Source organism: Gossypium hirsutum, chromosome D02 (assembly GCF_007990345.1).
Source record: "Gossypium hirsutum isolate 1008001.06 chromosome D02, Gossypium_hirsutum_v2.1, whole genome shotgun sequence".
Lineage (NCBI taxonomy): Eukaryota > Viridiplantae > Streptophyta > Magnoliopsida > Malvales > Malvaceae > Gossypium > Gossypium hirsutum.
Window position 1 is genome coordinate 14695467 of NC_053438.1, and position 16777 is coordinate 14712243.

General features: G+C 33.3%; 1 protein-coding gene across 1 annotated transcript; it reads right to left on the bottom strand.

The window, feature by feature from the left end:
* Positions 1 to 13774: 13774 nt before the first annotated feature.
* LOC107908329 (uncharacterized) lies at positions 13775 to 16564 on the bottom strand. The gene is made up of 4 exons (XM_016835525.2): positions 16248 to 16564; positions 16077 to 16159; positions 15799 to 15998; positions 13775 to 14007 (listed from the first exon to the last, which is right to left on the bottom strand). The coding sequence occupies exons 2-4, from the start codon at positions 16132 to 16134 to the stop codon at positions 13900 to 13902; spliced, it is 366 nt and encodes a 121-aa protein (XP_016691014.1). The 5' UTR covers positions 16135 to 16159; positions 16248 to 16564; the 3' UTR covers positions 13775 to 13899.
* Positions 16565 to 16777: the final 213 nt, after the last annotated feature.

Consider the following 16777-nt stretch of genomic DNA (forward strand, 5'->3'; position numbering starts at 1 on the left):
CATTCTACAGGTTGGATACCTTGATGTCAAAAATAGGTCAGCAACAAGTCAACCAGATGGAGGCGGGACACGTGTTTGTCGAAGATGTCAAGGATGCAATGGTTGCAAACCGTCAGATGGCGAGGTCGATGAATGTAGAAATATATTCACGACGTCTGGAAATGTTTCGAGTTACTGGGACCATCGGTTGTCGACCCGGTATACCACCTAGGTCCTATGGTGTCGATCTCCGTAAAAGACGGTGCGACTGCAGGAGGTTCGAAACACTTCATTATCCATATGCGCATGCCGTGACAGCGTGTGCTAAAGTGAACCTTAATGTTGAACAATTTGTCGATGATGTGTACACGCTCGAGCGCACATTGCGTGTTTGGGAAAATGAGTTCCCCGTCTTACTTGACCTGTCTACGTAGGAGGTGCTTTCGACGACTTTCGAGCTTGTCCTAGACAAAAGGCTATGCAGGAATCCAAGAGGTAATCCGCAGTCATCCGGATTCCATAATGAAATGGACATTAGAGAGAAATCTGACGGTAAGTGTTATGGATTATGCCGATTAAATGGTCATAATCGGAATAAATGCCCTCAGCGAAACTATCATGTTGGACAATCGTCAGGATCGAGTCGAAATTGAGCTTATGATGTAAAATTGTTATGTGTAATGTTGTAATATTGCAATGTTGTTTTAAGACCCCTTAACTTAAATTCAGCTCATGCTTATGCTTATGCTTAAATTCAGCTTTAATATAATGCAAAAAGTATAACAATTATTTATAGGTTTCCAAATTAAGTTATAAAAAGTATAATTCATTTGGAATAATTAAAATTATATCCAAAATGGATCCATTTAACCTTAAATTCAGCTTTAATATAATGCAAAAAGGGAAGTAAAGAAGAGTTGTAAGCATACATAAAATTAGAATAATTAAATTTATAAAAAAAGTACAAACTTTGTAATATACAAAAAAGTGCAAGAAACCCCTAAAATTGATAGTTCGGTGGTGTGGTCCTAGGGGTATACCTATGCAGAGGTCGATGTTCACGTTGTGGGTGATCGCGACGACCAACATCCTCATTAGGCACAGGTCGGGGTGTGCTAAACATAGAAGAAAAATCATTTGGCTCAATCGGCATCGACGAACTTGAACCGGAATGAGTGCCATGATGCTATGGATACGGGTCGGGAGTGCTGTACTGCGGTGGGTACAATCCAAATATATCAAACTCGTAATGGTATTCACCCCCTGACAAGCTTGGAAAATAGTCATTGCCTGCCAAATCTAGATGATAACAATGTGAATCCCTATGTGAATGTGATTGCTCGGGATCTGGCTCGAGCTTTGGCTCAGGCTCCGATTCAGGATCAGGCTCCGAATCAAGATCTGCTGCAGGCTCCGCCTCCATATCAGCCACTGGCTCGTATGCCCCAGGTCGCTGCATGTGCGGGGGGACCACAGTCGACTGCCCTCCATGTAGATATAGCTTTTCGCAACTAGAGTACCATTGTATGTACTCGAATGATGGTTGCAAATCAAAAGCCATAACCATCTGAGGTATTCAAGCCATCAGATTGTTTCGCAGCGCAACAAATCTCCGGTGCTTAACCCCCCAATTCAATTGCGATTTTCCTCTCTTGTTGATACCGTGAACCACCCCCACATCTCATGGCGAATCCGAGATATATTGGACGCAACCAAACTGTCGTAGCACTCGATCCCCATGGTACCACTCGACTACATTGAAATTTATAATTGGTGCTTTAGTGCACCACATATGTGAATGAACGTAGGCAGACGAGGGTATCATAGCTGCAATTTTCGGTCCACGATATGACATCCATATAAACTACATGATTAATAACATGGTTATAATTTAACAAGGTGTGAGTAAGATATAGAAAGTAACATGTCACGAATATTAAATAGCTTACCCCTTACCTAGCATGCTATTTGATCATCAGTCGGTATATCAGGACAGTGTACGGCCTCCCGATACCCGGATAAATACTCCATCTACAAAAACAAATATAGTATGGTTGGTAACATCAGTCAATATAGTATCAATCGAAATTAATGACAAGTTATATTTTATCACCTGTTAATTAGTGGATAAACATATGGTTGGTGAGTAATCGATGCCAAAAATGGCATCCGATAAAGTGCCCAGGACTGCAACAATGTAAGGCATCTGTCCATATGTACGACAGCAGGCTTTGTGGTCCGACAAAGCTCCCGATACAACACTGCCAGAACTGCGGAGCCCCAGCTATATTAGCGAACATTGGTCAAATCAGCTAATAGAGGTAAGTACATGATATGAACCTTGTCGTTGTTTGAATCGGGCATCAGTACTCCCCCTAATAATATGCATGATGTACGCTCGAGCAGTGCACATCAACTCTCTTTCAGTGACATTAGTTGATAAGTGTCCAAATTTGCCTTACAGCCGTGTAAATTTCAAGCCCGTAAAATTTGACTCATCATCATTTGGCGAGTCTCCTAGTAGGCTATAACATAATGCAGCCGGCTCAGCAAATGCACTTACTCCTATTACGGGACTCCCGTCGATTGGGAGCCCAAGCTGCAGTGCAACATCCTTTAAGGTCATTGTGCACTCCCCACATGGAAAATGAAAAGTGTGGGTCTCCGGGCGCCACCGCTCCACTAGTGTAGATATTAAATCGTACCGCAAGTCGAACGTCCAGATCAATGCTGCTAACCCAAATCCAGCTTGCTCCTAGTAGGGTATCAATCGTTCATCCGGGGGATATCCTATACCATTCACCCGACCCCTTAATACGCGGTACGAGGCCTGATAGTGTTAAATTGCAGAAAATAAATATTATGATAACATGATTTATTTCTATATATTAGGTATATCCTTTTTTAATAGAACCCGTGATTAACAAATAATAATATATTACCATATTATTAGCCGCATCAGATATGTGAGGATCGTCGTTAATCAATCGAGCCATTGCGATGCCTGCAACTTCAAAACAAATTTAGTAAAAAACCCTTATTTTGGCCCTTTGTTTGTATTTTTCTTTTTTCTCGAATTTTATTACTTTCCAAAAATATACTATTTTCGTATTTTATTATTTTATATATTTTTTACATTATGTTTGAAATGTATACATTTAGTGTGTTTTTTAAATAAATTTAGTAAAAAACCCTTATTTCTGCCATTTGTTTGTATTTTTCTTTTTTCCCAGATTTTATTACTTTAAAAAATACTATTTTTGTATTTTATTATTTTATATTATTTTAATACATTATGTTTGAAATGTATACATTTAGTGTGTGTTTTAAATAAATTTAGTAAAAAACCCTTATTTCGGCCCTTTGTTCGTATTTTTCTTCTTTCCCGAATTTTATTACTTTAAAAAAAATATTATTTTCGTATTTTATTATTTTATATTATTTTATTACATTATTTTTGAAATGTATACATATAGTGTGTTTTTTAAATAAATTTAGTAAAAAAACCCTTATTTCTGCCCTTTGTTCGTATTTTTCTTTTTTCCCGAATTTTATTACTTTAAAAAAATATACTATTTTTGTATTTTATTATTTTATATTATTTTACTACATTATGTTTGAAATGTATACATATAGTGTGTTTTTTAAATAAATTTAGTAAAAAACCCTTATTTCGGCCCTTTGTTCGTATTTTTCTTTTTTCCCGAATTTTATTACTTTCAAAAAATATACTATTTTTGTATTTTATTATTTTATATTATTTTACTACATTATGTTTGAAATGTATACATTTAGTGTGTTTTTTAAATAAATTTAGTAAAAAAACCCTTATTTTGGCCATTTTTTCGTATTTTTCTTTTTCCCGGATTTTATTACTTTCAAAAAATTTTCTATTTTTCTATTTTATTATTTTATATTATTTTACTACATTATGTTTGAAATGTATACATTTAGTGTGTTTTTTAAATAAATTTAGTAAAAAACCCTTATTTTGGCCCTTTCTTCGTATTTTTATTTTTTCTCGGATTTTATTACTTTCAAAAAATATACTATTTTCATATTTTATTTCTTTTCGTATTTTATTTTTTCATAAATATATTTTTTCAGTATTTTATTTTTAATGCTATTTTTTGTAAAAAAACTCATTACAACATGCTAAATAAATTTCATAAAAAAATATATCTAATCAAAATAGAATGTACATAACATGAGTTTTTTACATGCTAAATAAATTTCATAAAAATTTTATGCTAATTAAAATAATAAAATATATAATGTACATAACATGAGTTTTTTACACAAATTATACAAAAAATTAAAATAATACAAATAAATTACCTTCTTTTTTTCTTTCTTTTTCCTTCCCTCACTCTTCTTATTCTCATTCTCATTCTCTTTTTCCTGCGCCTCCTTCCTTCCTCTTCTTCTTCTCCTTTCCTTTTCTTTATTTTTTTTCTTTCTTCTCCTTCTTTCTTCTCCTTCAGCCGAATGGGAGGGGGGAACCAATATAAGGGTTGGTGCCGCCTGTGGCAGTGGCACCTTTGGTGCCGCCTCTGCCACTGGCACCACTGGTGCCGCCTGTGGCAAGCCCTCCACCAGGGTCTTGTCACCTCACCCTTTAGCCTTTTTTTTAACTGTTATATCTTTTATACCATTTTGGTAAATAAAAAAAGTTATACTATTTAGGTATGTTTTTAATTTTTGGGTATTATTTTGGTAAAAAACCCGATGGTCTCTAAAAGGTTGAAAATCGTGCGTGAGGGGTTATAAATAGTTGAGAAGTAAATACATAGGTGGATTCCTCTCAATTTGTTTACTTCTCTCATCTTCTTCATCTTCCTTAGTTGTTCTGAAGAAGAGATAACTATGGAAGCTCTGCATGGAGCGATGATCATGAGGGTTTAAGTTGAAAAAGTAGGAAATCTAGTGAACTGGTAAGACTTTAAGTCCATTCGTGCTTGTAATTTTAAGAAGTAAAGTTAAGAAATTAAAGGACCTTTGAGGGGTTCTGCATGTTTCTGGAAAATTAAGTTTTTAAGCTGAAGATTCTAAGCTTAACTCATGATTTTGGTTGTTATGCTTAGCTGCTAGAAGGATGAAAGCTATTACACTCGAAAGAGCTAAGTTGATAAGGTGAAGAAGCATCAGATGAGTTTCTACACTCCATTTCTAGAATTTTGTATGGCTGGCATGATCTTGTAATGATGCACGAATTCTGCTTACTTTGGATGCTAATCACATATAGGATTGTTTGATATGTATAGAATCCGCCACGTAGTTCCGTATACATGAAATAGTTAAAAATCCATATTTAAAGGAATAATGCACTCCATGTTAATTTATAAGTGAAATGCATGCATTCCATAATCATAAAAAAAATTTGATGGGATAGATGAAGATAGAAATTGGGAATGAAAATTTCTGTTAGATACCGCCATATGATTTTACAGTGTGCAAACCATGACGAGTGAAGCTCTGGGCCTTGCAGAGGGGACACTACGGTGTTCGAGCATAAGTGTTAGGAATGACGTAATGGAGGAATGGGCAGAGGTATAGGGAAATTGAAATTCCATTTTGATTTCGCCATCTGAGATTATTGGGAGGAAACCGTCATGTGCGAAGCTCCGGGCCTTGTGGGAGAGACATTTTGGTGTTTGAGTATCAAGGTAGATATGAGATAAACCAATGTCGACAGTTATAAGGTTCTATAAAGTAACACCGAGACAACGGTCAGCAGGCTATATAGGGTGACACTGCAACAGTGGTATGGTCTTTTGGGATGGCTCTTAAAAGAGTTTTAAGGTGAAAGACTACAGTTTGGCTATGGAAACCAATAGAGTCCGTCGAGACAATAAACATGAGGATTACGAGGTGTAAGACTATAGCTCGGCTATGGAAACTAATGGAGTCTGCCAATACATTAAACATGAGACCTGATGGGTAAGACCATAGCTCGGTTATGGAAGCTTGTAGAGTTCGCTAGGACATTAGACATGGGGTAATCCACCAGGACAATAAATACGATTGAACAATCATGACGATAATCACGAGAAATTTCACGAACCAAGAAAAATGGATTAGAAGAAAAATAAAAGTATGGACACGCAATAGATAGTCAACGGGTTGAAAGAATCCGCTAATGAATGGGAAATGTAATTGAAGTGGGAAAATGTTGCTAGAACAATAGTTGTGAAAGCTAGTAGGGCATATAGGTGATAAACCAACAAGAAACAGTCACGAGACGTGACGCACATGTGGTATTTAGTGTATATGCAACCTAAATAAGGTTTAATCGAGGATCATAGATAAGGATCCGCCATCAAGAATCTCTAAAGGGTGTTCAAGAAACCTTGTATGCTAATGGCTGATCGAAAGTACGTAGGTTAGTTCATAAAAAATGAGGGGTTAGTCAGAACCCAATAATAGAGAGAATTACCAAAAAGGAAAACATCGAGTAACAAATATGTCTGTGAAGACTAATTCTCTTTAAAGGAAAACTAGCGTGAAAGTATCATCCAAATGGCTAGTTTTGTAAGAAACCAAGATGTGAAAGGAATCATGAACTCAAGTGGTCACTTAGATGATGGTTTGCTGAGTAATGTAAGTCAAAACAGTCTATAGAAACAAATATGTTTCACCTAAAAAATAAGATACCGTAATTAGGACAGAATACAATGAAGTAATCTAAACAATATTGCAACCTGAGGGTGGGGTGGAAATAGTAAAGATGAACCCAGATAAAAACACCAATGTTCGTGGACCTTTCTAGTAGGCCTTATGAGTAGATAGACCTCATGGGCAGAATATCAGTGTATACACCAGAGCTATGGTGTGTTCATAAGCTAAGATGAAATCAGAACGGTTAAGCATAGAAAGAGTTGAGAGGAGAAATGATACAAAAGGTAAATTGAGAAAAGACAGATAGAGGTTGAACTGAAGTTTGAAACCCTAGGCAAACTGAGGTCGTCAAAACGAAATAGGGAATATTGCGTTGGTTCTTTTCTATTTGAAACCCATGCAAGATGGGGTATATTTTAGTGTAATGTAGTAAATGACTCACTAAGTTCATTAAACTTACCAAAGTGTTGGCCTGTGTTTTGCAGGATTCGTAGGATAATGACCTCAAGAGGAATCAAACTAGACCGTGTTGGATTAAAGAGCTCCGTTAAAGAAATGTCATGCACATAGGAAGGGGGTACCTTTAGAGACTTCGCCATAGGGGTGAAAATATTGTATCTATGTAGTTTCCTTAGAGTTCGGAGTTGAGATATTGAATATTTATTTTAAACTTAATATCTCGATTATAAAGATTTTTAAATAAATAAGTAATACAGTCTAATTTTAAAATAAGGAGGTCAAAACTTTTACGAACTTGATTAAGTTATGATGCCCCATACTCGAACTCGACGAATGGGTCGAGTAAGGGGTGTTACAAATTTAGTGGTACCAAAGCACGGTTTAGTCGATCCTTTGGACCAAAGAATTGGAAAGAGTACACCTTATTACATGACGTTCGATTTGACTAAATCCCTCGAGCCTTTATTTTATTAAGTTATTATATGCTAAGTGCATATATGATTGCCTAAATTGGCGCACAGAAACGATAGTAAAAGCAAACGACTAGGAAAAGGACATAAGGAAAATATAAGCAAATACATTGATTGAAAGTACAAGTTTTGGAGGAAAGAAATTTTATTAAAAGAAAGATACAATGAAAGTAAAGTATCATTATTCGTCGAGTGAGTTGCCACCTCAAAGGTGTATTTGTCTCCTATGAGGGTAACACACTTATGACGATGTCATTGGACAAGCACTAAGTAGTTGCTTTCGTAATGGTATGTCATTAGGGAGAGCTTAGTCACGATACTCTATAATGGAATGATTTCGTGACTAAATGAGTTTATAATTAATAGGCGAAAAGCCAAAACTTAATTATAAATCATTTGAACCCTAATTACATATGTCCAATCGATCACTCGACTAGCTTATTGAAACCAAAAATAAATTGTGTGTTAGAATATAAATGATCGAAATGAATTGGAAAAGAGAAATGAGAAACATTCAAGAATGGTTATGGTTTTCTTCAAAATGGAGAAATGAAATCATTTGGAAATGAATGTAGGTTTCCAAAAATGGAAATGATCCATTTATAATTCTATATGGATTACTTAAAAATGATAGGAAAAATGAGTTTATATTAATGGATTATTTTGAAGCCTGAAAAATAAAAATAAACCATTCAGTTATAGTGAAATGTTGAGTTGTGAAATATTGAATATATTTTCTCGAGATTTTACCAATGGTAAAATGTCAAAATGTTATTAGGGATAAAATTATCAAAATTTTATTAGGGTAAAATAGGGATAAGAAAATTGTTTCATATATAAATATTAAAGTTTATTTTGGGAAATAGAAAAATTGAATTGAGTTGGATCACTTTACAGAGTACTGGGTCAAAAAGGCCTAGGAAGTACTTATAATTAGACCTGATGTGAAAGAGACCCAAAAACTCATGAACATAAAGAGGGCGACAACCCTAGTAGGAACATTAGGGTGTGTCGTCCACCCTAGTCTTATGCTAAGTAGAATGTTATTTTTTTATTTGAAATAAACCACTGCAACTCAACAAGGGTTCTACCTTCTCTTTCTATAAATAGATGGCATCGGTAGAGCTATTAACATAATTTTTAAGAGATTGTTATTTTGCGAAAAAATAGAGAGAATCTATTCTCTACTATTACATATATTTTTCAAGAATAACAATTCTATCAATTTCTATAAGAAGAGAGAATTTTCGTTTTCACCCCAAAAGGAGAGAAAACCTTGTCATATGAATAAAATTATATTAAAGATAAATTTTCTAAGAAAGTAAAAAAGAACTTGCGATTCTGTTTAAGTTTTTTCCCCAAACCGCAAATAAAAAAGAAACAATAGAAGATCAACTTTTTATGCTTGATCTTAAGTTCAATTTTGAATTGAGATTTATCCATATTAATTATAAATATGAAAGTACAATAAATGAGCTTATTAGGTTTGAGAATTATTTGAGTAATTAGAATATTTAAATTAGGTTCGTTTGACAGCTTGAACTCAAGATTAACAATTACAAAAAAATTTGAAGTTTTTAAGTCAAATCCAATAGTGAACATTGAGATCCAATCTCCTACTTGTATGATGAACCACTAGCATGATCCAATGTCCTAACATTCTCTCTATGGAACTGTTATATATATAAGGTTCATCATTGAAGCTTAAAATCAAATCTAGACACTATATGAAGCCTTGATTGCTACAATTGTGCCAAATGCTAAGGAGTCGAGTAGCATACTAGTTTAGTTTTAAAACTAGGAATAACTATAGGGTAAGTGAAGGGTAAGCAAACTTTCATGGATGGTAAGAAAATAAGGTTTATGATTACAGGTTTTCTCACATTGAATTTATCTGTTAGAACGCCTTAGAACTTCAAAAAGTTCACGACAACTCTTCTAAGAAGATGGTTGCACCGAACGATTACGCACAGATAGAATAATCTGTCCAAAATAAAAGAAGCTTTCAATTAATACAAATTCAAGGCTAGAAACATAAACACAATTCTTCCTAATACAAATTCATTTTTGTATTTTGATTTGATAAACATTAATCAGAAAAATATTAAAAAAATATTTTAATAATGTTAATATCTAACTGAGACATGAATAAGTTTTAGGTCTTGAATACTTACAGTAGAGGAGAATAGACCAAAGACAAATATAGAGGCAGTTGGTAGAGATAATGCTGTGTGGGTGGTCAGTCAAAGTTCAATGGAGAATAAAAATGTTAAATGGGGGAACAGACGAACAATAGCTATGAATGGATAGGAGACAATAAATCGAGGGTTCTCGACGGAGAGGAATCGAGGGTTCTCGACGGAGAGGACATCATGCAGGAGAGACCTGATGAAGGGAGTTGACGGCTGAGGTGAATGAAAGTATAAAACAAGAGGATTTGCTTAAGTCGCCACAAAAACAGATCCATTCTTTTGCAATGCTTCCCATTCCTTAGAAAGCCCGGTGAAGAAGGGACAATGGAGTTTATTCTATCAGTATTTGCCTATTTGGGGGGTTTGATAATTGATTTAAGGATTTTGGTTTAGGGGAAAATGGTGGAGCAAATAGACGGTAAAGTAAAAGGGTTTAAGAGGGACAAAATGTAAAATAATATGATAAGTTGAAACGACATAGTTTGAGTAAAACTAAATAATAATATAAATTTAAAATTTAAAATAATATAGTTTGGTATTCAGTTTATTTGAATTATTCAAATTATTCGAATTTAAAAACTCAACTCGACTCCAACACGAAATTCGAAAAAAAATTCAAGTTGATTTAATTAACTTGATTCGAATAATTCGAAATTTAAAATTTTTTTGATTTTTTTAGTCGAATTGAAATTTACTCACCCCTAGGTGAAGATAAGTGGGGAAAAAGTGAAAATAGAAGAGTTTTAATTGGTTATGAGTCTTGGTAACTAGAATTTGATTATGAGTTTTGACTTTAGTCAAACTTGAATTCTAACTTAATTAGAATTCTACCATTTTCCTAATATATATCTCAAAAGCCTAATAGTTTCTTAATGATAATAATAATTATAATAATACACGTCACACACATGCCCTTAATCATACCAATTTGAAAACAAGTTGAATACAGAATTAGCCCCTTTTAAAAGTTGAAAAGGCAAACCAAATTAAAATTCAAATTAATCTCAAAATTAAACTAAAAATTCAAAAAAGATCATGACCCATAAAATTACTAAAAATACAAAATTTGACATTTCTTTCAAATTTTACAAAATAATTTATCATGTTAAAAAAATTATCAAACTTATATCAATTCAACGCAAAATATGAAACTGAATTTTTGGGGCATTACACGCAAGCTACTTAAGTTTGACTCAAAAAAAATTCAAATTCGATAATGTAATTATCGAGTCAAGCTCGAGCTCGAGCTACCGGTCGAGTCGAATCTGAACTTAGTAATAGTTGACTTGAATGGCTTGCAAGCCTTATCAAACTTTTCATATTTTTATATTATTAAATTATGTCATTGTCACATTCCAAAAATCGAAACACCAATCGAACCCGTAGTGAAAGGTGTGTGTTCTTCACCAAGTGAATCGGGGCAAGCCGTGTGTTGGTTTACGGCCACATAGTCTCTTACACGAGAATGTGGACCACACGACCACCATACAACCATGTGCTATTGTTACGTTAGGGCACCTTCGTCCTTCACACGACCAAGAACCTTCAACACGGCCTACCACACGATCGCATCCCTTCTATAGGGTTACTTTAGCATTTTTCACAAGGCCACAACCTGTTACACGGTTGTATACCCCTTCCATATGACCTTTAGCCTCTCACACGGTTTGGCCACACGGCCATGTGACCCTAGTTTTATAGTTTTGCCCAGAATTTTTTTAATTGTGTAATTTAGTCTCTGTATAGTTCTTGAATTATTTTTAGAGTTTTATTTCTCTCAATTAAATCCCTAATAATATGTATATTTTGGAATCTATGATCTGAGTGACTGAATTATTATTGTTATATGCATGATATGTGAATGGTTCATGTCTACCGTCACTATATTTCTAATAAACTGTGTTGTTAATTCTGCCACTGTATTACTGATTGCATGTTTATCATGCCTACTATCACTGATGAACCGAATACATGTTAAGCATGTCTATTGTTAATGAATAAATTTGTTATAAGCATGTCATATTGCATTGCATGGGGTAGGACGATATGAATGGATGAAGAATTAACAGTTCATCTGCAACGACTAGTGGTTCATCCACAACGTACTAGCAGCTTGTTTGCAAACTTCTTTTTTTATCTAAAAATTTTGGTGGTTCATCCACAATTTTTATTACTAGCAGTTCATCTGCAACGACTAATGGTTTATCCACAACGTATTGGCAGCTTGTCTGTAAACTTTTTATTTGAAAATTCTAGTGGTTCATCCACAATTTTTATTACTGGCAGTTCATCTGCAATTACTAATGGTTTATCTACAACACAGTGTGTAGGGATGGATGAGTTATGGGGAACTCTTACTGTGGTGTGTAGCGAAGTTGGGTAGGATTTTCTCTGATACATTGAAATTGCATCGCCATTCATAAGCATGTGCATGCATAAATGTGAATTCTGAAATATTATATTGATGTGTTGATCTAAAGAACTGATACTCAGAATCGCTATATGAGTGTGATTATTTTGAAAATTTTTATTTTGTATGTTTCATCTACTGTTTGCATTGATTTTCTTGTGTATAGACTCACACTGAGCTTCTTAAGCTCACCCCATTTTTATTTCTATATTTACAGATAAACCAACAAGGTTAGGACATAGACTCGACATTCCGAGTGTCTTGGCTCGGATTAATATTTTTATTAAAAAATATTTAGATTTATTATTTGAAATTTTTGTTATTTAGAGATTGTATGGTTTATTTGAACTATGGCATGAGACTTAGGTTTTGGATTTATTTGGCATGCATGACATGTACGTTGATTTTAGGACTGCTGAAATATGGAACCTGATTTAATTTTGCATGAAATCTGATTTTCATTAAAACTATGTTAAATATCACTTTTATGCTACATGACTATGTAAATGAGGTTTGAAATATATATAAAACTGGAATTCAACTTATGCAAAACAATCATTAAAGTCAACCGATTTTTGAAAAGATACTGTACCTTTTGAAAATGCACTAAGTTTTTCTACTAAAATAAACAAATGATTTAAAAATATTATTTTATAAACTCTGATAGTTTTACTGGGCTATTTTGGTGCCAATGTAATCTTCTGAATTCAGTCTTAACGTCTAGATCAGGTTGGGGAGGTTACAATCATTGCCCTTAATATATATTATCAACCCTAAGCTTAATTATCAAGCCGAGGTTGAGCTCGAGTTCAAATTTGAGTGCAAAAATTTGTAAATGAGCTTAATTGAGCTCAAGCTCAAGCAGCTCGATTATATCTTGAGTCGAGCTTGAGCTCAAGCTTGACAATATTTAGGTTCAACTTGACTCAGTTACACCCCTAATTGTCATAGAAAAGCGCTTGTTGAATCCTAAAGGATACTTTGTAGGTTAATTATCCTTAGGGGCAATGTTATACATACCTCAATGCATTAGTACTCACATTATCATTAAAAACAATGTTATACATGAAATAGGTGAACTCATAATGACTTTGTTTTCTTAGTAGATTTGGTTTGGAAAGATTGAAGTGAAGAGAATATATCTAGAAGAGGGAAATAGAGATTTATGAGGTTTGTTGTCCGATAAAATATTTAACCTAACCTCGTTGCGTATGTGTGACAATATCAAAATCATTTAATATTAAAAAGAACACATATTTTAACTAACAATTGTTGGGTGTAATAGCAGGGCACACTGTATTTTCAAGAGAAGATGTAAGTTCGAACCATGAAGACGACATTATTGAAAAGGGCGACCATCAACCTCAACATAAACCATAAAAAAGAAAGAAAAAAGGTTTTAGGGGTGTTGTTTGTATAAAAGTCTAAGTTGGTGCCCCAAAAGAAGTATTTATAATACATCTCAAATTTGAAGCATTGAAAATATGATTTATTCAAAAAAGCCATTTAACCCTTACCGACATCCCACCTCATTAATTTTATTTAGTGCACATATTAAAATTTCTTTTGTAAATCGCCATTTATTTTTTTAATTCGATGGATTACTCTTTGGGGGTGAGAAAGACGAAAAGGATTGTGAAAATTGGTTGCCAGGAAAAGATGTATAATAAATTAAAAGACAAGAACTGAATTACACGATTTAAATTCGTCTAATAAAAGTTTTATCAACCACCCTTTTTTGCAATTAAAAAGAGATGCATGTTAGGCTAAGCTAGGCCTGATCCTTGGCTGCTGCTTCGTCTTCCTTTGTTCTCTTTGCTTCTTCATCAATGCTATTCTCTCCCATCCAAGATTCCACTTTTCCTTCCACTTCCTCTACCTGCATTTTTAAGTTTTAAGATTACACAGAAATATTAATGGTATAGATACGAAGCTATCGCATCATTCGTTTCAACATAATCAACACATTTAATAATTTGTGTTATATAGATTAATACCAAAAAATAAGATATGTGCAGTTTCCGCCATTTAGTAGATAAAGAACATGAAGGTCCACCTACATATTTGAAATTACAATAAATTTACTTCTTTTTTTCACTTTGATTTTATTTTTTATTTTTGGATTGTTTTGACTTTAAGCATTTAGATTTTAATAAATTTAATTTTGTGGGATGAAAAGTGATTCAAACATCCACGTATATATAAAATTTTAAAAAATACATAAAATTATTAAAATTTTCATAAAATTCATCTAACTTTTTAGAAAGTTACACATGAGTTACAACATCAACGTTGTTAAAATTTTAATAGTTTAGTCAATTTTTTCGTCTAAAAAATAAGTAATTTGATTAAATTTTGAAGGTAGAGAGTTAAAGTGGCCAAAAAAGAATATGATCAAAGTGACAAAATGGGCAACTAGGGGCTAAATTTTTCATTATGTTTATATTTTTTTTATTGAAGTACTTGGAGGTCCCTGTATTATAGAGATTGAATCAAATTAGTCCTTCTATTATTAAGTGGATCAATTTAGTCCCTATACTATCACAAAGAATCAAACAAGTCCAAATTGTAACAAAATTAACATTTACTGTATAAAAAATGTCTTGAATTTTTTTCTTCAATTGCAATTCAATCCCAAACAAAAGATTTAATTTATAGAACTATAAAAACTTTAAAATTACTAACTTTTTTAAACATTAAATATTAATTTTATTCCAATTTGACCTTATTTAGTTCTTTTTAATGGTATGAATTAAATTAATTCATTTAATAATAGAGAGACTAATTTGATTAGGTCTCTATAATTAAGAGATTTCTAGATACATTCACCTTTTTTTCCTTTGTTACTAGGGTTTTCCCTCAAGTCATTGAAACTAATAATATAATACTTTACCAATCCTTAAACTATCCATAAACCTCACAATCCTCGAGTTGAAAACTGAACTAAAATTCAATCGGTCTCCTATAAATATTATTTTTAACGGTAAACTACATAGATAGTCACCTAACTTTTAAAAATTTTCATTTTAGACATTCAAAAGAAAAAAAAATTCAAAATGGCGGGCACTCACATTACAAAATTTATTTATTTTGATCACTTTGGTTAAAATAGTAAATTCGCATTTCAACTAATTTTTTTTCCACCTTGGATATTAATATCCGTTTTATTATTTTGCATTCAAGTGATTTATTTTCATTTTAATCACTAAAAAAAAGACCCTAAACCCTAACATTTTGGGAACATCTTGAATGTTAAAGCTTCTTTTTATCTGTTGCAACAAATCAAGAAGGGAAAACAAATGGTAATTTTTACACCACATTTTCAAGATTGGTGAGCTTAGGATGAAAATCCCAACTAAATATCTGTGTTGAAGGCTTTAGGGGTATTTTACTAGTTTAAATTTGCAACAGAAGACTTTGGTTAAAAAAGGGGTATTTTAATGCAAAATAATCAATGCCATGTTTGCAATTTTAATAAAATAAACAAATTTCATAAGGTGAGTATCCATTTGGTAAATATTTTTTTTTAAGTGCCTAAAATAAAAGGTATCTCTAGTGATAATTTTTTTTTTCTTTTTGGATGTATTATCTAGAATTTATGCCAGTGATAAAATATTAAAAATGCTGAAAAGAAAAAGGGATTAGGTAAATAGCAATGAAAGCAAAATACCTTGTCAATGAGATCCCCAGCTAAGCGTGCACCGTCAGCTGTATTTTGAGCCATATCTTCAAGAAATTGAAGGGCATTTTTAAGTCTGCCTTCCGGCAGATGATTTCCGATATCATCCGCCACTTCCTCCACTTGTCCCGCCACTTTTTCCACAATATCCGTCACCTCTTCTGCTTTATCTATTATTGTTTCAACTTCGTCTGTACATATATACTACTTAACCTCAAAATATGTTGATGAGATATGGAAATGCAATTTGAATAACTTATGATCCATACCTTTCAGTTTTAACAATGGCCCCCATTTGCTCCTCCAAAAGGGTAGGATTATACTCATCACAAGTCCCACAACCCATAGTTTCCTGCTCAAAAACTCACTCTCAAATACATCATTTCTTTCCTTGTTTATTTGTAAAAAGAAAAGAAAAAAAAAAGGTAGATAAGACTAACCAGGAACCAGGTTGTTGACCCTGTCTGTATTTAGCAACCTAAGACCGATGCCCGGCGGTTGCAGATTGTGGTTCCGTAGAATCTGATGATTTTTGGCCTTGTGTATTGAATTTGATATCACCAAGAAATGGCTAAAACGTATAATGGGAGGCTGGAGTTTGCAGGAATATGGCATTTGAAGTTTGCATGGAAAGATGGATGCTGAAGTAGTCGCCATAAATGTCTGGGAATGAAATGAAGTAAAGGTATGTGAAAATGAGAAAAATTCAGAGAGGGTTTTGTTGAATAAATTATAGCGCGTAGGAATGGCAGCTAGAAACGATCCAAAGTATGTTTTAGGTGGGTTAGGAAGAAAGGTAAATATTATAAATTTGATTAAAGTCAATGAACCCTAGTCCTGGTTAAGGCCATATGTTGAATTTCCTTACAAGTTTCCTCCTAACTGCTATTTCTAGTTCGTTTGTTTGATTTTCTTCAAGGAATAACGTCTTTTAATTTATTGGAATTTGTCAAATATCATATCTAAATGC